Raw genomic sequence first — 23,955 nt, forward strand, 5'->3', positions numbered from 1 at the left:
AGCTTTTCCATCTCTTGGCTGTTACACGTTTCACTTCACATCATTACCACAGAAACTACTGCTTCTTTTCAACATTTTATCGTGCATTGCTCCTTCTCCCCAGTGTAAGCCATTGCATCCCACTTGTTCTGGCCTGCTCCTTTCTGTACCTCCACCTCAGTCTTACACTGTGCTACGCAATACAAACCTGCAGCAGTTTTCTGGACAACACCAACACCAACCAGTTGGAGTTGTCCAAACCTCCCATCAGGAGGCTGGTTGTGTTGACGACACCCACCCAAGAGTGGGTGCTTATGTGTGTGTTTCTTACGAGACTCTAAATTCCCGAGAAGAGCATTAATATGAATACACTGAAGGTCTCTGCCATACTCCCATTGCTTTAAAGAACATAAAAATAACTAACAAAATCTCTTCCTCCTCCCCATGCCACATACAGAAATAGTAAATCCTCATGCATTCAAAGGTATAAATTTCCAGCATGCACTCCCATGGAATCGTATGTGTTCATGTTATTTTTGCTCTGTATTTTGGAAATCTCATTAGAGAGACCCTCTCAGATGCATTTTCCAGCCTTATGAAAGAATCTCAAGAATTTGAGTTTCACAGGGGGCAAATGGAGATATCATCTCCAAATTCCTCAGAAATCTGTGGTTGAATATTGTTTCCAAAAAGGATTTCTCCTCCGTCACTTGCATGCAACAGTTTTGTTATTGTTGGGTTGTTGGAAGGAAGGGGGAAAAGATAAGGGCATTTCAATTCATTGCAGAGATAAATGGATATCAACTTTAAAGTACCGGAGCCCAACTATTCAGCACTCAAAAGGCAAAGCTTGGCATTTAGCTCTGTACTTGCGGACAGACAAATTGCCTTTTTTAGATGTTTTTTTGCAAAGTGGATGAGCTCTGCAGATCAAGAGGGAACTTGTGTGTGCACCCTTCCCCAAGGGTAGGGGGAAGCCTTCCCTCACGGATAGGAGCAGAGTTCCCAGTCCTTGGAGAACTCAAGCTGGCAGCAACCTCAACCAAGAAGTCAAGCACAGAGCCTTAATTATGTCAATAAAAAGCCTCCTAAAGAAGCACAAAGACACCTCATGAGAAGCGCTGACACCCGGAGATTAAGGTAAGTCAGATGCATTGATGGGAAGGTCCCCTGAGCCCACCCCACCTTTGTGTGGAGAATGGCCAACAGCCATATTCTCGAAAAAACCCAGAAACTCGAGATTCCCCTAAGAAATAATACCTTTTCTTTTAGTCTCCTCCGCAGCCTGTCTTTGGACGACTGAAGCAGATTGATCTTGGGCCTTTCCCCGATGCGCTCGTGAATACTGTCCTTCCGCTTGGTCTCTGACTCCGGGGTGTACTGCTGAGGCTGCTTCTCCACAGCCTCTGGGCCTCGGGGTGCCTCCGTGGGGATGTGCACCGTGCAGGCGGAGGTGTCCTCGATTTTCAGATTCTCAGTCTCTTTGGCGTTTCTGTGCGTTTCTTTGTCGTTGGGCGAGTGCTTCTGGTTGTGGTGCCATCTCCGGTTCTGGCTGTAGCCGTGGTGGCCCGTCCTGCCTGAGGAGTGAGGGGCCTGGCCTCCTTGGTAGACTTTCTGGTGGTCCCTGTTATGTTTGGTGCCACCTTGCTGATGATCCGCGTGCTGCTGAGACTTGTTCCCACTGGGAAGTCTCTGCTGTCGCCTGGAAAGTCAAAGAAAGTCTTTAGTTAATCTATTCCTCCATGATTCTGCTTGGTCATCACATCTGTCCCACCAGACAGCCCGGCCCTTGGCAGGGGACCACAAAGAGGGAGCCAATTTCTTGGCATCTAACAATCTACCACCAACCCATGCTTCTAAACCTCTTTCAGTTAACAGTCGTATTTCAGCTGAAAGTTTTTCTTGAGTTAGATAACATGACTTTGGTTCCCAGGAAAAACTCCCCCAGGTTTCTTTGTTTCTTCCACACTAACCAGGGAAAAACTGGTTAGCCCAGCTGAGCAGCAGGAAGTCAGGTAGGCTACAAATACCAGGAGTTATTTTTTTCTGAAGTCTTAAGGAGCTCCTGATACACCTGGATACACCAGCATCACCTGCTCCTCTTGCCTGCCAACATGGCACGCTGCTGCATGGGTTTGCAGGGAAACATTTTAAGTGTATCAGGAATTTCTAGGTGGGAAAAAATAAACTAAAAAGCAAATTATCACGTAAACTGGTAATTTGCCCACACCAAATGGTTTTGTTTGGCCTTACTTTATGCATGTCCTTCATGATTGCTACACTGGGACAGGACACACGGCTGAAGAAGAAGATGAGGGCCATGCTTGGCTCTGGCAGCATGGGGAGGCAGGACCACCACCTCCAGATGGAGGGCTGCATGCACAGAGCTCCAAATGGATAACATGGAAATTCAACAACCACAAAGTGGAGGAACTGCCCAAAAAATGGTTTACTCGAGAGACTGCAATGTTTCAGAAGGAGTGAGCAAGCCCCTATGTGCTGGCTGTAACCAGTAGCCGAGATGGCAGGTCTCCAAAAAAACAACAGTCAAATGGAAGAAATGCTTTGGCAGCCTTAGACATCTCAGATTTCCAAACAGGCTGCAGCGTGGCTATCCCCAGTGAAGAAGGCAGAGCTGAAATGCCATCATCAAGGATGCAGCTAAGATGGAGATGGTCCTGGCACTGGCTGCCTTCACCCGAGACGATGCAGGGTTACCCTATGCACACCTGCAGCTCCCTGACTGCCTGCTGCCTTTTTAACACTCAGTCTTGGCTCTGAGAGCACGTGGGATGTTTTAATGCCTCGCTCCTCACAAGGCTGCTGGGAGCAGTGCTTGAGGGTGGCACAGGACATGTCCCCAGGATCATCCCCAGAAACAGGGAAACAACCGTGAGTGCTGTGGTGACCACAGCAGTCTGCATCTGTACTGGTTTTGTAGCCACAAAACCCCTGCTCAGCCTCATCCCTTACCCCAAACCCTCACCTCCATTCAGATAAATAGCAGCTTTTATTTTAACCCCGTCCCACAGCAATTAACTTTATTTTCATCACTGGCACAGCTCAGCTCAGGGCGCTCAGATGAAGGAAGCAGCCATTCACAAATACATTTCAATGGTCAGTGGTTCAACAGCCTCCAACCCTGCCTGCCAAAGCCATCTGCCCATGGAATCTGTATTCCTTGGCATCCCCAGGAGTTAAAACCTATTTTCTGAGGCCAACTGGCTTTTAACCACAAAGAGTGAGGGCTCATGTTTGGCAAAAGTGGGACGAAGAGGCTTGTTCGTGGCAGTGGAAGGAATTTGTGTTTAGTCTCAGACCACCAGATCCGGTTTTCTGAGATATTCAGTGTGTGGTTTTTTTGAAAAAAATTTTTTTTTTTCCCAAGCTGAATGTCAGAGAATTAAAAAAAACAAACAAAAAAATAAATAATAATAATAAAAAAAAACCAACAAAAAAAGAAAAAGGAGATGGGAAAAGCTTTCCTGTTTTCTGGAGCTCACAAGCATTTTATGAGTACAGATCCTCCACATCAAGTTTTCCTGGCATTTCTTTGTTTCCTCTCAGTAACGCAATCACATAAACCGCTCTGTAAAGAGCAACGCTTATTAAAAGGGAATGTCAAAATAAAAGTTAGTTAAAACCCTTATCTGTTACTAAGCCCTCACAAGCTTAAGTGTGTAAGAGTTTTGTTTTCTGCGGTTTTGCTCTTCTCTCAAAACATCTGAGTTTTAACTGTTTGGTTGCACTTCAAGTCTTGGGCTATAAGCCAGAGAGTCTGCTACTGTATTTAATTTGTAAATATTGCACAGAAATTATAAAAGTTGCACACAGACATGGCTTCAATTTCAGCAGAAGTAAGGTAAAATGCATGGAAAATGAGCTGGGAACTAAAATTCTGCTGTAAATTCCTGCAAGAAATGCATGCAGGGACACTTTTTTTCCTAAAGACATAGCGATATTATAAGCCAAACCCTTTGTGTTTAAGGGCCATGAATGAAAAAAAAGGTTTAAGATTAAAAAAAAAAACCCAAACCAATTAAGTCAATGTGAAATGTGCAAGATTGTTCAGTTTGGGGCTGCTGCAATAGGACAGGGGAGGACAGATAGCTCCATCCCTGTTCAGGACAGATAAGAGGTGATACCCCCATGGCAAGGGGCAGAGCAAACACAGACCAAAGCTCTGCAGTCACTGACCACAGGATGGAAAATATCAGAGTTAAACAAGCCTGGGGAAAAAAAAATGCAAGAAATAAAAGGAAGGAGAATGGCAAACAAGGAGCAACGTCCGTGACTTGGCAGCAGGCAGGGGTGTAGATGATCATCCAGCATTCAGGCAAAGACTAGTTCTGTGCTTTTATCTTCCCAACACCCCAGTGAAGAAGAAAAGCCAAGAAGAAATAGGATCTGTGGGGAAGAAGAGCCAAAGCAGGGAGAATGGGGCCCAGACCTTAAAAGTTTTTTTGACTGCACAGCATCTCAAAGCCTGGGAGGTTGGGATGACCTGTCCTTGCTCTCAGGTGTGACCAAGGAGCTGTGGACACACAGAGCTCCAGGAAGGGGCAAGAGGGGGACCTGGGCACTCCACCATGCACCCACTGTGGGTTGTTGATGGAAACAACCTCGTGCTTGTCCAAGGGCAGGAATGTAGGTGCACAGATGGCAGCTTGAGGTGTTGTCCCAAGATGGTGCCTTGGAGTGATGTGTCAAGGGAACCAGACCAGGTAGGAACACAAAGGCATTTCCCAACCTAGGCTTTTAGGTCTGAGATGCTGAAGGGAGGAACTGCTGAAGCCTGAATCACACAGCAACATCTCCAAGAAAAGCAAGAATTCACCCCAGAAAAATGCCGCAGTTACTGGGAAATCCTTCCCCTGCCCTTCTCTGCTCATCCTTAGCTGTGCATGCCTTGCAGGGGGCCCTACTTCAGCTATGAGAAAGAGTATCTAGACAGCACAATCTAGACCTCTTATCTCTTGACTCCATTTAACGCTAAATAACTATTTTCACTTCAAAGGCCAAATTCCAATTCATTTCAAAACTCCCCCGACTTCAGTGGGACTGAGGATTTGGCCATCAGTCATCGTAGAAACTGAGAGACACAAAGAAATTGGAAAAGTAGTCAAAACCAAGGGGAGACACTCGGGGTTGCCAAGCTGGAAATAGGATGGTATTGCTTCTGCTATTGTTTCTCCACTCATTTTTTTATTTAATTAACTAAACAAGACACCTTTCAACAGAATTCAGATCTGACAAATGTCTGCTCTGTTGGAGAAGCCTACGAGAACGAACCAAAGGCTTCAGCTGTCTCAGTGATTACCAGCCTACGTGCTCAGAAATACAGGATTCCTGCAAGTTTTCACTACATGGTTTGCTCCCAAGGAAAGGAGCTGGAAGGCACAAGGCTGGGGAAAATAACTCCAGACACGTGGACAGCTGTGGTCTAAAACACAGTTGCTCTGTCCTGTCAGCCCTGCCTGTATCCCCCCTCCAAGCAAGTCAAGTCCTCCAAGAGCCCCAACCATTTGTCTGGCATGTGGAGAGCTGGAGGACAACACGGGGTTACATTCTCCTGGTGGTTGCATGGAGATTTGGTTTGGCAATTCTTACAAACACTAGGTAAGGAGTTACATTAGAGCGCTGGTCTGATGAGGAGTGTGTGAGGGAGCTGGGGGGGCTCATCCTGGAGAAAAGGAGGCTCAGGGGGGACCTTCTGGCTCTGCAACTCCCTGACAGGAGGGGGGAGCTGGGGGGGGTGTCGGGCTCTGCTCCCAGGGAACAAGTGGCACAATGAGGGGAAACGGCATCAAGTTGCACCAGGGAAGATTCATGTTGGATATTGGGAAAATTTCTCCACTGAAAGGGTTGTGCAGCCCTGGCATAGGGTGCCCAGGGCAGTAGTAGAGCCCCCATCCCTGGAGGGATGCAAAAGCCTTGCAGATGTGGCCCCTGGAGATATGAGTTAGTGGTGGCCTTGGCAGTGCTGGGGGAATGGTTGGACTCCATGGTCTTGGAGGTCTTTTCCCACCTCAACAACTCTGTGATTCTGTGCATTTCTAGTGGCACTCGACACACTTCCCCCATGATGCAGAGCACCTTGTATGGCCAGACAGACTGAGATCCTGTTCCTGGACTTACGGACTGGGTGCTCTCGACATGCTGGTTCCTGCCTTTGAAGAACCTGTCTGAACACCCCCAATCCCAGGCAACCTTCCCATGGAACAAACTTTCAAGGACGCTATAAGCTCCTTGCAGAGGAGAAATTTTGATTTAGTCCTGCTTTTGTGCAAAGCTTGATACTTGCTGGGCATGGCCAGGGCCATCCAACAATCACGAACTAATGTGGACTTGCAGCCACTTAGGCAAGACGCTGAGAATGAAGAGCAGTGACGTGGTCAAGGTCAAACCTTCTCTATTCCCTTCATCCCTCTGAAGCTTGAAAGAAAACATTTCTCACTGCATTTGGCAGATTGTAAGTTTCTCTCCACCCTTTCCCCTGCCCAGAGAGGGTCTCATCTCTGTGCCAGGATGCACAGGAATATAATGCTAAGTGTTGGAAGTATCTCATGATCAGCTTTGCTATTCACTTGCCTAACACTGATCAGCAACTGCTGTTATAAGGGACAGATTAAGATCACAGAATCATAGATGAGTTAGATTTGGAAGGAACCTTAAAGATCATTCAGTTCCATTCCCCTAGATCAGGTTGCTCCAAACGCTGTCCAACTTGGCCTTGAACACTTCCAGGATCTGCTGCAGAAATGGACACTGTGGGATCTTCCACTCTCATGAGGACACCAGATCCCACTTATTCATGATACCCCTCAAAGTTGGAGTAGCAGAGCATCCCCAAGGAACTCAGCAGCTGTACCTGAAAATGAAGAACTGGGGCTGGATCTGTGGGACGACAGGCCACCGCTCTCTACCTCCCTTCTGAAAATCCCACCACAACTTTCCATTTAGGGAGGGAAAAGAAACAAAACCTCTTAGAGTCACTACTGAGTCAAACTCACAATTTATCAAGTGGGTTCTTCCCAGCTGTACTAGCTAGCTGCCCAGGATACTCATCCTCAGCAGGGAAAGGGCAGGAAGAAGCAAAGTCCTCTGAAACATTCCCTTGAATAAACCAATTTCTCCAGGCTCAGCCTTTCTGAATTAAGTGTATTCCAGCCAGACCAGCTGCTTCACTCTGTGTGATGCAGCTCCATAAATAACTGCACTGGCACCCCCAGGGAGGTGCTGCTGGAGAGGTTTGGGCATGGCAGTACTGCTGTGGTCAAAAACACTCATCATCACTGGCTTTGGGCACCTAAGGGATGTTGTGGTCCAAACTGGATGGCCTAAAGGATCTCAGTGAGGAGCTGGAGGAATTTTATAACATCTAAAACTGGTCCTGGAGGTCTGGGGAATATTGTTGTTAATATAACAAGGAAAAAGGGCTGACTTCCCTCAAAGGTATTCTTCACCAAACCTACTTCCATCAAAAGTGCTCTGATGTTTCACGTGCATGTATAATAACTCAGTGTTGCTTTAGTGCATCACAGCCCAGCTCTGGTCATTTTCTATCCTTGCTATGTCTGAGAGTGAGAAACATTCAATAAGCTTGACAGTTCCACACAATTTAATCCAAAACCTCAAACCCCCCCAGAAAGCAACAACCAACAGCTCCAAGGACGAAGAACACAGGATTTGTGTGTGTTCTCCCTTCGGCTTTCTCTCTCAAACTGGTTTCATTTGGCTCCAGTTTCATTTTTGTTTGCATTTTTCCCAGATGAGAAGGGAACAAGATGTCATGTCCACTCCTGAGAACAAAAATGAAATTATTCACACTTCTTTCATGCCTTTCTGTCACTAGGGTTAAAGGCCACCCCAAATGCTAGACTAAGCCCACGCTGTCTGGACAGACACAGCATTTTGGAAGTGTAGAAAATCCACCTGTCAAAATGATGGTGATCGAGATTTAGAACCACCTTTGAACAGCTGAGATGAAGAGCATGCTTTAAGTCTTACACGTATGCATCTTTGAAAACATACAATGAACTCCAGAAGACAAGTACAGCCAACAAAAACAACGCTATGGGGGTAGAGATGTTTTTGATGAGGTTCACAGCCTCTGGCTGCTGGGAAAAGCATTACAAAGCCTTCATGTGAGCTGCCTACATGGGCACAACTTCTCTTGTGCCTGGACATCACATCTGCCTTCGTTTGTTAGAGATGATTTCGTTTGGCCTTTACAGCATAATTAGACTCACTATAAACCAAGAGCATTGATTTTTACAATGAGGGTTGTAAAACACTGGCACAGGTAGCTCAGAGAGGTGGTGGATGCCCCATCCCTGGAAACATTCAAGGTCAGGTTGGACAGGGCTCTGAGCAACCCTGGTCTAGTGGAAGGTGATCCTGCCCATGGAAGGGGGTTGGACTAGATGAGCTTTAAAGGTCTTTCCAAATCCAAACTATTCTATGCCTTGTACATCCAAAATCCCCATTGACTCTCAAGCAAATGGATAAATGAAGAACTTCTCCCCCCCACAGCGATGGGTGGGACATTCACAGGACCGGCACACGAACACCCAGTCCAGGCTGTGCTGCAGGAGCAGAGACAGCACTGCTGGGCTGAAGGACATGGCACAACATCCCTCAGAGCAGACTCAAAAGCGTCGAAGAGCGAACTTGTGTCTACTGCTGAAGTCCAATAGAAAGCTCTCACACACTGAAATGCTTGGCTGCACAGGCTGCCTGAGTCAGCTATTTTCTTCTAAGCTTCATGGAAATGAATCTTCAGGAGGAATTTAAGTAGCTGTTTCGCAACACCAGCTTGGGAAAGACATCCCAAGTACAGATGGCATGTGAGATAGCTCCAAACCAGCTCTTTTAATGCTTTGCTGGATCTCCCACAAATCATTAGGGATGTCCAGATGGAAGCCCTTGTTGCATAGAGCGGGCAACCAGCTAGGAAGGCACCCCCTGGACTTCAAGGCTGAATGCCCAGACTGGTGTAGAAATCACTGCAATGATTTCACATAGAAGTTGTTTGGAAATGGTTCTCTTCATAAACTACATTACTCGGAATTATGTTGTTGCATTCTTAGCGTACTGTAAACATGATTGCAAAAACTACATGAAAACCATCGGAAAAGACGGTGACAGAGAACTGAATCCAGTTTAGATGAAATAGTTTAAATTAAGACACAACCACAGCATACAACATTTCCCAAACACGAATGGATCCTGGACTACTGGTAAGAATGTGACTCGAATGAATATAGATTCATCTTTTACTACTTTGCAATAAAAGAGCTTATACTTCAGACTCCAGGCTGCCTCCTTTAAAAATACACCCAGGCTGATCAGTTATCCTGAGATCTGATAATCCTCCAAGAGATATAAACTTTAAACCCATGCCAAGATGCACAGACAAGATGCACATAAACTTTAAACCCATGCACAGACAAAGCCCACCACCATCGCTCCATGGTCCTAGCCCTCAAGACACATCCTAAATAGTACCATGAGCCCCCACCTGCTGCCTTTTGTGTTCAGCTGTCCTCCTTCAGACCTCTGTGACTCTTTGACCTGCAGCAAGGAGACATCCTAGTTTTTTTTTTTTTTTCCATATCCTATTTATACCAGTGCTTTCTAGTGAAGAAATAAATGTCTTTCCCGTAGGAGCTAAGGCAAGATTTGACAGGATCTCCTAACAGCTGTCCAGACACATGAGATGACCCAAAGTCAATGACAAGCAATTACTTCCGACGCAGGGGTCCAGTAAAACACCAACCCAAGCTGCAGAGATGCTTTGGACTTAGGTGTGTCAGAAGCCTTTGTCAAACACATTGAATAAAATTCTTTAAAAATGATGTGGCAGGCTATAACATTTAGTGTGGAGTTTTGGGAGCCAGGATTAATCTGGAAATTGATTTACTGCAACCCAGTGACAATCCTAAACTGTTTCCCAAATGCTCTGTCCCACTGTCAGAAGAAGAGTTCATAGAATCATAGATGATTTGAGTTGGAAGGGACCTTTTACAGGTCTTTTAGCTCCTGGCAATGAGCAGAGTCATATTCAACAAGAGGAGTTGTCTACTCTTGACCCAAATCCTGCCTCCTTCCTTATGCTATCCCTAATGCTCTCATGGGTTTGCTCTGTCAGGGTCTGATTCACTCACAGAATTTACTTTCTCTTGGATAAGCTTCCACTCATCAGTTTTCATGGGAACACACTGCTTGGGGGCGAGGCACAGAGCTGGGTCACCTTCTGCAGCTCCAGTGTCACGTAGCTGTTGGTCCTTGCTGCCTGGGGACCAGCACCCCCAGCTTTAATCAGGAAATTAGGATGATCCATAGCATCTGCACAATGCTGGGAATGGCTGGAGCAATGTTAGTTTAAATGAAAGAAAGAAGCCTGTTGTCCACTCATGCCCCGGAGGCTGTCACGCTAAATAAAGACATTATCAGAGAAAGAGCAGAGACTCAGCGCCTTCATGCCTGTCAATGACCCTGACACCTTCCAAATCAATCTAGAGACTCTCTTTCCCACAGATGGTCCCTTGGAGACAGACTGCTGTGGCTTCAGCAGGAATAAATGGAAACAAAACAGTTAACAAATATCCAAAAATAGAGAATAGTTAGCTTTTTTTTTTTTTTTAATATGGAGATGAAAAATCCCTGGGTGATTTATGTGCCAGCAAAGACATTAGCTGCATATAATAGATGCAATATTTTTAATACTAATATTTTGGGCTGAGACAAGAGCCGGAATGGAAAGTATTTCCAGTGCCTTGACTTCTTTATTTTGCAAACATCAGTTGCTAACTGGGGTCAGACAGAAATATTGTTTCTGCAACAAGAGCCCAAACAACTTGAGCTGGCAACTTCTTCACACACTGACCATGCCAGGAGGCCCTGCAGAGCTTCAGCACGTTGTTCCCTCCCAGGTCTCCGGGGCCAGCGTCCCCCAGTTGGACTTGGAGGGAGAAGGAGTGGGTGGTAACTGGTCTTTTGCTGAGAGACTGGCTACTTGTCATGGCCAAAAACTGGAAATCACCACCCAAACGGTGCAACCACACCACTGAAGTGCTGCTGGGCTTCTTCAGCTGGGCCAGGTCTCATAGAAAGACTTCATGTGACACAGTGGATGCCATAAAGCCTTTTTCTTATATCCATCTAAAGCATCAACGTGTGCTTGCCCTTGCCTCTGAGTTCAGTTGCCATGTACTTCGGGGAGCAATTTGGCAGCGGGAAGCCCTGAGTGTTCATTCCAAAGCATCACCAGCAACGGCACATTTACATCTGAGGACTGAAAGCGTGAGAAAGAAAAAGATTATTTCACTTCATATTCACTCCAGCAATCAACTTCTGACAACAGCTCCACGGACCCGTGCTGGAAAACAAGGTGTAGATGGATAAACTCATTTCCAGCGCCGAGGAGCCGTGCCGGAAACACTCCACCAAAGAGAAAGCCATTTCAATAACAGATCGGTTTCCTAGTGCAGAGGAACCTGCCGCTATATTTCCTTCCCTCAATTCTGGCCGGCTGAAATAGCATCACGTAGTCACTTGTGTTTTGCACTGTGTGACGCTGAGAGAGCAGCCCTGAGGGGCAGTCTCGTGGGTGCTGGGGTTCACACATATCTGGTGGCCACAAGGTTCAACACGAGGTCTGCAGTGGGGGAAGGTCCAAACACAGCCCCTTTCCTCCCTTCTGCCTTGGTTTCCTCGCAGGCAAAGGGGGAGATGCTGAGAGCAGTCCTCTGCCAAAAAGCGTTTTGAGGTGGATAAAACAGTGCTCTGGTGTTCTACTGTTCATCTCTGGCCGTCTGCCCTGGGGACAGCTCTTGCATTGCTTCCCTGTGGCCCACCCTACACCTAAGTGACCCAGAGATACCCTACTGCAGCCTTTCAGTTTTCCCTTCCAGAGAGGGCTTACTAAAAAAAGGGAAAGTGACTTTTTACGCAGGCAGATAGTCATAGGACAAGGGGAAATGGCTCTAAATTTAAAGAGGAGAGATTTAGATTAAATGTCAGCAAGAAATTCATCCTGTGGGGGTGGTGAGGCCCTGGCACAGGTTGCCCAGAGAAGCTGTGGCTGCCCCATCCCTGGGAGTGTCCAAAGCCTGGCTGGAGAGGTCTCGGAGCAAGCTGGGCTAGTGGAAGGTGTCCCTCCTCATGGCATAGGGTTGAAATGAGATGAGCATTAGGATCCCTATCAACACAAACCATTCTGTAATTCTGTGATTTTATAAAGATTACAAAGGTCAAATTTTATGAAGGTCAGATTTTATAAAGATGGCAAACCTGGGTGGAGGGCCAAAAAAAAAAATTGCTCAGAGAGCTGAAGCACCTCTCCTGTGAGGAAAGGCTGAGAGACCTGGGGTTCTTCAGCCTGGGGAAGGCTCTGCAGAGACCTTAGTGCAGCGTTTCAGTACTTAAAGGGGAAAGAAACGTTAGGATCATTGAGTTCAACCATTAAGAAGAGGAGAGCACCTCTGGGAAGCAGCGCTGCATGCCTACCCTGTTCTTCTCACACTTCTCCTGGGGTCACCTGGTCTCGCGTGAGGCGTCGCATCTCTCCTCTTTCTCTCACGGACCTCCCGAGCCAGCCCCAGCACGCCTAGCGTGCAAATTAAAAACTCCTGACCCTCCACTGACAGAGGGCGGCACGGCAAACGCCAGGTAAAGCAGGTCATCTCCCGGCTGGGCAGAGGGGCTGCGTGCACGGCCGGCGGCGCACACACGTGGGCAATTACCCGCGCGCCGTAATTCATTAGGCCGCAGTAACACAATCACCCAGCTGAGCCCTTCTAGGAGCAAACTGCCGAGACGATATTTTCCCCTGGGGACCCGCAGCCCGGAGAATTAATTTAGTGTAATAGCTCCCAGCGATGTTGGAGACAATCAAACCGAAACGACGATCTGTCTCTCGACTGTTTGCCGGTTACAAACCCCTCGGCTGAGCCCTGAGGCCGCCGGCTCCGCTCAGGCAGGTGCAGCAAGTACCAGCTGCTGGGACTGTCGTGGCTATGAACACTTAACCCGTGAGGAGATTCATCGTAAAGGACCAGCATTCCAATAAGGAGATCTTCACCTCACTCTTGAGGATGCTCAGCTTCAGCTGGGACAGCTTTCTTAATCATATGGTTTAGTTTTAGGCAGTCCTGTGAGGAGCAAGGAGCTGGACTTGATCCTTAGGGGATCCTTCTGTTTGGAGGTGTTCTATGATTGGGACAAAGGGGAATGGTTTTAAACTACGGGAACACATGTTTAGATTAGATATTAGGGAGAAATTCTTGCCTGTGAGGGTGGTGAGGCCCGGGCACGGGTTGCGCAAAGAAGCTGTGGCTGCTCCATCCCTGGAAGTGTCCAAGGCCAGGTTGGATGGGGCTTGGAGCAACCTGGTCTAGTGGGAGGTGTCCCTTCCCAAGGCAGGGGGTTGGAATGAGATGATTGTCAAGGTCCCTTCCAACCCAAACTATTCTATGATTGCTTTCTGAGATGCACCTTCAGTGTAGTTGTTCCTGAAAACATGACCTGTCCTTCATTACCAGTGCAAAGTTTCTGAATCTTAAGCAGAACTGCAACTATTATTTTATCATCTTTGCTTAGGTGCTTTCAGCTGCCTAGAAGAGTTTTTTTGATCATTACACTCTAAACACCACGATTTATCCAGATGCTAGTATTGCTGTTCATCATTGCAGGCAAGTACACCACTAGACTTACTTCTGTCCTTAAAAAGAAAAAAATTACTGGTCTTGAGTCTGCTCAGGAGAAGAGGCAGATTTTCATAGCAACCACTAAGCTGGCTCAACTCCTCTGCAACCTGCTCAGCATGGGTGGCTGTGACATCCCCACTGAGTTTGGGATGTTCCCTCTGCACCCACAAAGACAGTCCCTGTGGTGGCTCCAGTAAACCCCATCAGCTCCCAGGAGGGCATGGACAAGACAGGAGCATAAGGAAGAGGATAAACCCCTGACTTCCAGATGCTGCTTCAAGGGTTCAGAATCATGTGCTGTTAAATCTAATTAATTTGATTTGGAAATCCTACTGAGAAGGAAAGGGGTGTTTCAACTTCTTCAATTCCTTCCCTTCCTCTCTCTTTCCTCTGTTCCAACAGAAGTTCAGTAAATACACTGCAAATCATTTAGCTCAATGCTAATTGTCAGTGAGTATCCAGTCCATGTCAAACATTTCATTTTGTTCCAGCTAGGAATGGCCCTTTGGCCCTAAAATAACATCTTAATATTGTTGCTTTCTTTAATAAACATCCTCTCCTCTCACTGCAAAACCCTCAGTAAATGGCCCTGAAAGAACAAAAGACATTTCTGTATTGTTTTAAGTTCTCTTCCTTTCTGAAAAACCTCAATTAAAACGGTGAAAAAGCAAGCGTGTTGCTACTATACTCTGTAATTATGAACTCATTTCTATTCACTCTCTCAGCAGGAGAACTTTGTCCTGTTGACCTCTGGGAATGGGTTTCTAAGGCTCTTCCAAAATTTCACAGCCTTAAAACCGACACGCTCATGCCAGCCGTAAAACACGTTCACCTTCGCCTTCACCCAAAATAACTTCCAGTCCTCGAGTCCAGGGTGAGGGCCGTCCCTGTGACTATTTTTATTTGTGAAAGTAGCCCTAGCGCTGGCCATGAATAGATTGGCAAGGGAGTGGCTCTGGAAACAGTGCAACCCCTCCAAGACAGCATGAAAATTGCGTGAATGCGGGCTGTCAGCTTCTTGTAGAGAGCTTTCAAATAAATGCCTTGCATGGTGTGCTCCTGAGTGATGGAGCTGGGATTCCCTTAACAATCTTTCCAGCACAAAAACTACCTGGCCTGAAGAGGATGCACGTGAGGGCGACCCCAACCTCTTGACTTGCCAATGGGATGTTTGTGGGAAGACGTGTGGAGATTTCCTTTCGTGAAGTCCCCTTGAGAAAACATTTTTTGAGACAAGATGCTGGGACAGATTGGTTATATGTGTGTATATCCTGGTATCACATGTGTGTATATCTGAATCTTTAAGCACATAGTAAAAGATTAAGGAAGGTAAACAAGAGGTAAAACCATTTTTTTTATGAAACAGTGGACAAGAAGATGATGCCTGAGAACTCAGAATTAGATAATAGTCAATGCAGATGAGAAGATTTTCACATAAACTAAACTAGTACTGTCCTTTAAATACATTAGAATAAGCTAGAATAAAATTCACACATAGGACTACAAGCCACAGTGCTTTAGGGTCCAGTCCTGATCCTCCCATGATTTCATGTGCCAACAACACATCAAGGCATAAATATTTATGCACATATACATCCACAACACAGCTTAGGCACAGCTGAGTACAGCTCATCAACCACATTGCCAAAATCCCACTAAATCCCAAGGGTTTGGCTCAGTTCATGTTCTCTCTGAAATGGAAGGGCCAAAAGCATTGCAGCCATCAATACCACCATTGCAGCCATGATACCACCATCTCCTCAGACCCCTCCAGTTCAGCCAGTTCCTGCCTTAGGATGTACCAGATACATCAACTGGACATCTATCCACCATCTCTCTTCTAGAAGAAACCTTCTAGAAGGTGCAAATTTTTAACTGGAATGAAAATATTAGTAGACTTTAAGGGGCTCGGGGCTAAACCCTTCAGCTTGTGATGACAACACTTCTGTTGACAGCTGTTTATGAAAAAACAAGGGCAAAAAGAGGCTACTACACACCTCAACCAGGCTGCTGAAACACCAGTGACTGGTGCTAACTCCTGTTCATCAGCAGCACCCAGCCAGCTTGGCTGGTAGACCTTGTTGAGGTCAGCCTCCCCAAGTGATGGGTAAGAGGGGCTTGTTCTGGCAGCCTCAGAAAGGGGTTCAGCTAAACAGGGGTGAGGGATCTCATCAGCCACGTGTGTCTCCCAGGTACAAACACAAGCACATTTTCTACAGGCACCAGAATGGCATGGCAGTGTCTGAAGTGGAGACTGCTGCCCTAAAGCTTCTCAAGAAGAACCAAGGCAGTACTCTATGTGAGCATGAAAATGCCTAGGTGGATACCCTTGCTTTCCTTGGCTGAGAAGGGTTTTCCCCTTCAAGAGACAGGAGAGAATGGGATCATGGAATTGTAGAATGATTGAATGGTTTGTGTTGGAAGAGATCTTTAAATATCACTTGTTTCTACCTCCTACCATAGGCAGGAACACCTTCCACTAGACCAGGTTGCTCCAAGCCCCGTTCAACCAGGCCTTGAACAATTCCAGAGATGGGGAGTCCACAACCTCTCTGGGCAACCTGTGCCAAGGCCTCACACCCTCACAGCCAAGAATTTCTAATATCTAATCTAACCCTGCCCTCTGTCAGTGTGAAGTCATTCCCCCTTGTCCTGTCACTACATGCCCTTGTAACGAAGGTATCAATGTCAGTTGAGATCAGAATCCCCAGTCTGAAGTTTTTGTTCCTGCTGAAGAGAGCCCAGAAACAAATCCCTGTCCCGGCGCTTCCCCCAGTGTGAGGTGGTTTGGCTCAACTCCTCCCACAGCTCTTTGTTTTTCAGACTTCCTTGGTTCTGGTCAACATGGGAAGGCAAAATAAAGCAAGGAAATCTGTTCTCTATAAGATGGCCAGACTAACGTGGGGGTGAAGCATCCTCCAAAACTTCACTGAACACATCCCCTCTGAGCATAACAGGAACTTTGGCCTCCAGTTCATATATGGTCAACATAGCTATGGACATGTTGATGTCCATAGGACATAGGATCCAGATGGTAGTGACATTGGAGATGCTTTATAGCATCTTGTTTGGCTTCCGGCCCATTCTGGTGCCGGTTTCAAAAGGTCTGGTGTTTGCCAGCTCCTTGCATGGATTTCAAGCTGTGTTAGGGCACCTGATATAGCAACTGTGATCATGGAGGTAAAGCCCAGCAGTCCCTGATAAAGGTGAGAGCTGAAATAAGGTCTCCCACGTTCCCCCACCAAAGCCTGTGACTTAAGAGTAGGTTACTCTCCTAACCTCCTCTAGTTGTACAGGCAATATGAGCTCCTGTTCCCCATTCCCTAATGCTCACAAAAATCACAGAATTCCATGGTGTTTTGGGTTGGAAGGGACCTTCAAGATCATCTTGTTGCAAACCCCCTGCCATGGGCAGGGACACCTTCCACTAGGCCTGGTTGCTCCGAGACCTGTCCAACCTGGCCTTGGACACTTGCGAGGAGCCGTTGATGACAACGACTCACTGACCTCCAGATCAGCCCCCCGTGCCACACAGGAACAAGTTACCTAAAAATAGAGAGTTCTGACGAAATCAGGTATCCCTCCACAAGGGAACACTGAAGTTCTCCTGGATTTTTTGGTGGACCAATTATTTTGCTTTCTGTGAAGCAACATCATAAGACCCTGGGATTATCCAACAGGCCATTACGTTTCTATTGAGGTTTCATAACAGTAACATGTTTGGCCGGTGGTACATAAAGTCTTTCAATCAGCTGCAGAGATGGAGAAAAACAACCTGCAAAAGCCTCCTGATGCCATAAAGTCTACTGGCAGCTTGGCAATTCAGGTTAAATTTAGTCTGCAGGACAGGGGTCACTGAGGTCACCAAGATTGTGAAAAAATAGGGAATAAATAGTCTTGTGTTGCAGAGTTTTTATGTAATGACAAAGCCACTCTCAATAGAGAGGTGGCAACCCTGCAGCTGGGAAACGCACCCGGTTTGCTCCTGCCACTGCCTCCTGGCATTAAAAAGAAAGGAACAATGAAAGGAAAGGATTAAATTTGCTTAGATGAGTATGTTTTAACCCTTCTGCACCATGTCTTTAGCTGGACACACAAGGAAGACCGAGCATATATGGAGAATGGTAATAGACATGCACGTCCTCAAGTCCTGCTCATGTGGAGCATGTCCTGTTGAACTCACAAAAGTTTATCTCTCTCTTTGCATTAGTGTTGAGCCACAGAGGTCTCTGGTGTTTACAGAAGTACCTTTTCCCTGCATTACATAAAATGTAAAATCCTTTTAGCTGTTGCTAGCATCAGGAAAGGAGTGTAAACACATCATCGCCTTCCATGGTGTGTTTTGCCAGCAGGATTGGAGCTGCAACCATCTGCCTTTGGGGGTGACTCACGGCTGGGCATATTTTCACTGACACCCTCAAGTCTGCAAGGTCTTAGTGCCGCTCACAATGGCAGAAACAAGAGCAGCTGGGTGGAAAACCTCTACTCACCCCACCACAGCTTGAGACACGGGTGACAGGCAAAACAAGCTCCCCGATGGATGATAAATACCAACTGCTCCACCTCACTGCTACTGGTGCTTCCCTTGGACTGCTTGTTCCAACCCTCCTGCCATGGGAAGGAACACCTTCCACTAGACCAGGTTGCTCCAAGCCCCATCCAACCTAGCCTTCAACACATCCAGGGATGGGGCAGCCACAGCTTCTGTGCCAGGGCCTCATCACCCTCACAGCCAGGAATTTCTTCATAATGCCTAATTTAAACCTGCCCTCTGTCAGTTTAAAGCCATTACCGCTTGCCATGCTGTGTCCTGTTTACTGAGCCACAGTGCAAAGGCAGCAGAAGGTGCTGATGGAGCCAAAGAACCTCCAGACCTCACCTCCAAGAGGTCCCTCTTGGCGAGAAGCTGCAGTGCTACCCAGCAGCTCCACCTGTGGCTGAGTCACTCCAGCCACATGCCCACAGGGTGTCAGGAGGTGGCTTTTTATTATTTGAGGACTGCTCCTTCAATGGGGAGCCTGGTGCAGGCTTTGTTCCGAACAACCTCCTCCCAGGAGTGCAGTCCCAGTGCTGTGACCCCTGGCAGAGCCTTCTCCTCGACGCCTGGAAGGAAGGGCAGCAGGGCAGGGCGATGCCAGCACGTCTGGCCAGCGCGGCTCTGCGGGTTGGAAAGGCTCCTGCTTGACCCTTCCTGATGCCATCTCTGCCCTGCTCCATCATCACCTTAACCAAAGAGCAGCTGATGGATTAATCAGACCTAAATGACACCAGGTCTTCATACAGACCTACGCAATAGCCTCATGAGAGGGTATGTGAGTAACTACAAACACAGGGAGGAAGGACTTCGTGTCACTGCAACTCCCTTCAGTTCCCTACCTCTGTTTCTTCCTTGGTGGCAACCAAGGCAGATCTTCCTCTGACTTCCAGTCTCAATTAAATGGCCTGTTTTATCTGCTTGCTGCTCACAGCAGCATGTTTCTTCAACAGAAACAGCCCTTCTCCCCCTGCACCTTTCACCCCTGGGTATCTCGAGAGTATCCTCAGCCTCTGCTGGAAACAGCCGACATGTGCAAAGCAGCATTTCCTTCTCTGAGCCTTCAAGTTTATTTATCCTTCACTTCCCTGGGTGACTCTGCATTCTCATACTAACAAACATAAAGTAAAAAAAAGAAAAAAGGCAGCGAACTTTTGCTTTCTATCTCATTTCATCTTAAATCCCCCTTGCTCATGGCTCCACCTCCCTCCAGCGTTATGTGGTGCTGCAGCTCCCACCTGACCCTGTATCTTCTCCCTGAATGAGGAGATCTTGCCCTCGAAGGAGCAAGCTGGGCCAAGCTGATTCCTGTGATGTTTTACAACAGGGTGAAGTGGTAGAATGCCCTTTATGGTGTTTTGAAAGGAAATTGTACAGGAACAATGTCCCGAGCAGCATGGCTATTGAAAACCCTTCACAAAAGGAGTTTGCCACAAGAGGAAAAGCAGCTTAATCAGTCGAACTAATCACTGTAGGTGGTTGAGTGTCCCTGAGGGTCTGTAAAATTAAATATAATGGGAAAAGAAATATATCACAGCTTGCCTACGCTCCTCAGTGGAGCCGCCAACGGATATGGGACGTTCCCTGCCTGGCCCCGAGCCCGCCATGACTGTCCTTTGGGCTGTCCCTATGCAGGACCATGCTCACCTCCATGTAAGACCCAGGCCAGGGCCACATGGCTTGGCTGGGATGAGCCCCAGGAGGTTTCTCAGCAGCTCAGGCTCTGACTGGGCAGTCAGGACAGGGATGCCCACCCCATGTGCTCACCCCAGATAACCCGGTTTTCGGCGTGGGCGTGAGCAGGACGGTCAGCAGTGCTTACACAACTCTCCTGCTTCAGGAAGAGGAAACTGTCCCTGGCTGCCACCCGGGGCTCTCCGGGGAAGGAGGATATTTCTGCCTCCCCCAGCTCTGAATCTAATTAAGTCCAGAAAGCAACACACACAAAAAACCAGTAATACAGACTGTTTTTTCCTGATCGTTTAAGTGTAAAGCCAAGTTGACGGTAGGAAGTAAATAAATTCAGTCAATGCAAGAGGAAACCTGGGGACATTTCTGTAATCCTGTGGTCGAAGGCTATAAGTATTTGGCACACACTGAAGGGAGATGGGGGGAGCTCATAAGCCTCTTTGCTCCCAGCCCCTCTCCCCATACATCAGCCAGGAGAACCCACACAGACTTCTGCTCCAGCTCGCCACGCAAGGGCTTTATGAAGGATGGATTTCCCAGGTGAAGAAACACCCCTCTTAAAATCCCATCCAACAGGAGAAGGAGGAGATGACACGAAACTCAGTCACAGTTAAGGGTGACTTCATGTCACAGTCCTTTACCTGAGGTGGTCACAGTCCCCAGCATGACCTGCCTGGCTGAGACAGGCAGAGCAACCCCTCATTGGCTTTAATCACCTCAAAGCCTGCAGACACACCAGCTACACAGAAGAAGTGCAAGGGACTCCCACTTCTTTTACTGAAAAGAGAAATTCAGATACCTTTTGTAGAGAGGGAATTGATTAACTCTTAGGCTTTTACTCCATCCTTTCACAGACCCTGTGCTTCCCTCTGCCATCCTCTCCTGTCCTTGTCCATAGACAAGAACCACCAAGAGCCCTGTGAGGTAGCAGCCAGTATGTATGCACACCTGAGGATCTCCTTTTCATAAGGTATTCAGCCTGATTTGACTTTTGAGTCCCACAAGATGTGATTATGATGGCACAAACTCTTTAGGACTTCCCTAGCAACCTTTTCCTGGTCCTCAGAAAAACTGTCTCCCTTTCTCAGGTGACACAGAACCATTTCACTACCTTCAGTCAGAAGACCAAGATGTAGGTACAAACTCACCTGTCTTAACCTGTTGCAACTCCATGTATTCCCTGTAAATCCTATCTAAATTGAGCAATGTTTTTTATCATTCCTATAAGGCTGGTGCAAGCCTCTGTTTGTGCATTTCCAGGCCAAAGGATTCACCCAGCTGGACCCTCCATCCCAAAACACATCATACCAGGATGTCATAGGAACTGAAGGAACCCTGTACAACACAAAGTTGACTTGCAATGCTTCAATGGATACTTAAGAAATGGTGGCTTTGGGAACTTTTTGAACAACAAGGAGCCAAACTAAGCCCTAAGTGGCCCAAGGAGACCACATCTCAGTACAGCTTGTGTGGTCTGCTAGCAGGAAGGCATTGGGCTGGGAAAGGTCAGAGGAGAGGACCTGAGAAATGGGTCTGTTGTGCCCCATATCCCAGGTTACTTTTCTTCTTGCAGGAGAGGTCCTACCACCACCCAGGAAAACTCCTTCCTTCCCTAGAGGTGGTTGCCTATGGGAGGTCAAACCAAGTGGCTTTTGGTGCCTTTGGACATGTATGAAAAAACTTGCCCCTGCCGCTCTCCTTTCATGGTCCCAGAAAGTGGTGATGCCCTCCATCACCCTCATCAGGAGATGGCAGTCAGACCTCGTGACTCTAAGCCAACAGAGAACACACCAGGTGTGGGATTTCTGCCAGGAGAGGTGGGGAGGGCAGCACCTCTCCCTCGTTTCCTGCCCTGATTATAAGCTCTTTGCAGCAAGGACCTCACCACCTCCTGTAAGCTTTTACAATGCCCTGTGCAACCAAACCCTCCATCAGATGGGGCTCTGATGTTGATTGCTGTCATGGAAAATGCATCCAGGTTTTTTAAATGACACCTAATTCCCTCTTCATCCCTGTCTTATGCAACAAACGAGGTATGCATCCAGGGAAAAATCACAGAATCCCAGATTGGTTTGGGTTGGGTTGGAAGGGACCCTTAAGACCATCCAGTTCCATCCCCTGCCCTAAGCAGGGACACCTTCCACCAGACTAGGTTACTCAGGGGCTCCATCCAAGCTGGCCTGGAACACTTCCAGGGCTGCGGCATCCACAGCTTCTTTGGGAAGAAATGACTTGTGGAAGGTAAAAACAGCACATATGCAAGGAGTGAGCTATGGCTGCATGTCCATAGGGTTGCTTCTCCCCAGGGGAGGGAAAGGTGCATGACAGAGACCTCAGGGTAAGTGAGCTGTGCTCCTCCACAACGCAGTGACAGCATTTCCCGAGGAAAGGTGACGCGAAGGAAGCAGGGACAGGGGTTATTTATAGCAGGGCCGGACATCAGCATGAGGAACAAAAGGTGTTTCACTGGTCCAAGACATGTCCCCTTCTGAATGTCACTGCCAGAGGAGTGAGAAGCCCACACACGCTCTGGGAGGGAATTGGTGTCATTTATAAGACCAGCTGGAAAAAACCAGACAGATTTCTGGGTACTAATGTGCTTTATCAGCTTTCTTTATAATAGCTGTTTTATATAAAGATCCAGGCAACTCGAAAGTCAGCTACAACCAGGCTAGGCCAGCTGGACCTGTGTGCTGAGCAGAGTTCAAACTGGGGGTTGACACCTCGACCCAAAGCTGGATGGACACTTGTAAGTGTGACTCCTGCTCACAGGAGGACGCCAACCATGGCATCCATCACTTGGGATTTGTCAACCTTGGATGAGACAAGTCCTGGGCAGGGAGAGCCCTTGCACCACATAAAGGCATTGCTGGTGGGGTCTGGGGTGCTCACCACATTCAGGAGAAGGGGAAAAGCTGCCTGATGAAAACCAGCCCCAGGTGTGGCCAGGACTTCGAGTGAGGCCACACTTGCTTTCAACCAATTTAGCAGGACAACCTCTTCTCTTCTTGCAAATCCATTGCATGTCAACCCCACTCCCGCCCTTGGCTGCTCCCATTTCTAAGAGTGGTGCCTTTTAAAGTACCTTCTCCTCCTTTCTAAGAAACCAGATTTTCTTCCCTTGGGGCCAGGCATCCCAAGCTGCTTCCTAAACCCCCTCCCAACCCAACCACCACCAAATGGCCCTGCTCAGCCTCTCCCAAGCCTCAGCTGCCTCTGATGCCCAATCCACAATCTTGCAATTTTGAGTGCCTCCATATCCAGATAACATTTAAAACAGAAAGCCTGTATCTCCTGGCTTTTTTTCCTGCCATCACATCTCACCCTGAGGGATTTTTATGCCACCTGTATGGCTCCACCAGATCAGAAATTTAAGCTTTTCTTCCTGCTCCTCATCCCCTACTGAGAACAACACCTCAGACATTAAGATAACAGCATTGCAATGAAGTGTGAACAGCTTTGTAGTCTGTTTGTGCTCCAATACAGTCTGGGTTTTTTTCCTATTCCCTTTTTTTCTGTCCCCCTATTCCTAGCCTTTCCCATCCCCTATTTCCATCCTGTTTTTCACATAAAATGACCATTCTGAGACCTAACTTCTAGAAATCAATTTTAAGGAGCAAGTCCTCTCTGAGGCAACTCAAGTGACACTAGAAGGACTCCTAGTCCCAAATGCACCTCAGAGACAAGGGGACCCTAAAAACCCCAGCATCAAACAATGTGTCATGCGGAGAATGAGGCTGCATGGGGAGAATGAGGCTGCTGAGGTTCCAAGCTGAAGTCTAGGGGAAGGGATCATGCCTTATCCTTTCAAATAATTATTTAAAGACTGCTTTTTCACTCCAGCTTCCTCTACACAGGCTTCTTACCATTTTGGAATTAAAATAAATATGTTTTTCTGTCTAAGCATTGACTACTCCTGCAGGACTGCATGTTCTTTCCATTTTATTTCATTTGTGACTGCTTAGGGCTGAAATGACCCCATGTCTCCTCCAGAATGATGCTGGATCAGTCGGGTTTTAGGGCCTTTTTCCTCTCATCCCG

The 23,955-nt window shown here is 47.3% G+C and overlaps 1 protein-coding gene across 3 annotated transcripts in view; it reads right to left on the reverse strand.

Annotated features, from left to right (window-relative positions):
• Window positions 1-23,955, reverse strand: part of CTIF (cap binding complex dependent translation initiation factor) — a 119,396-nt gene that overhangs the window by 42,580 nt on the left and 52,861 nt on the right. For all 3 annotated transcript variants that reach the window (XM_017819816.1, XM_017819815.1, XM_017819817.1), the window contains one exon: window positions 1,240-1,681. In XM_017819816.1, the coding sequence (XP_017675305.1) occupies window positions 1,240-1,681 (442 nt within the window). The remainder of the gene's footprint in view (window positions 1-1,239; window positions 1,682-23,955) is intronic.

Source organism: Lepidothrix coronata, unplaced genomic scaffold (genome assembly GCF_001604755.1).
Source record: "Lepidothrix coronata isolate B3197 unplaced genomic scaffold, Lepidothrix_coronata-1.0 Scaffold77, whole genome shotgun sequence".
NCBI lineage: Eukaryota > Metazoa > Chordata > Aves > Passeriformes > Pipridae > Lepidothrix > Lepidothrix coronata.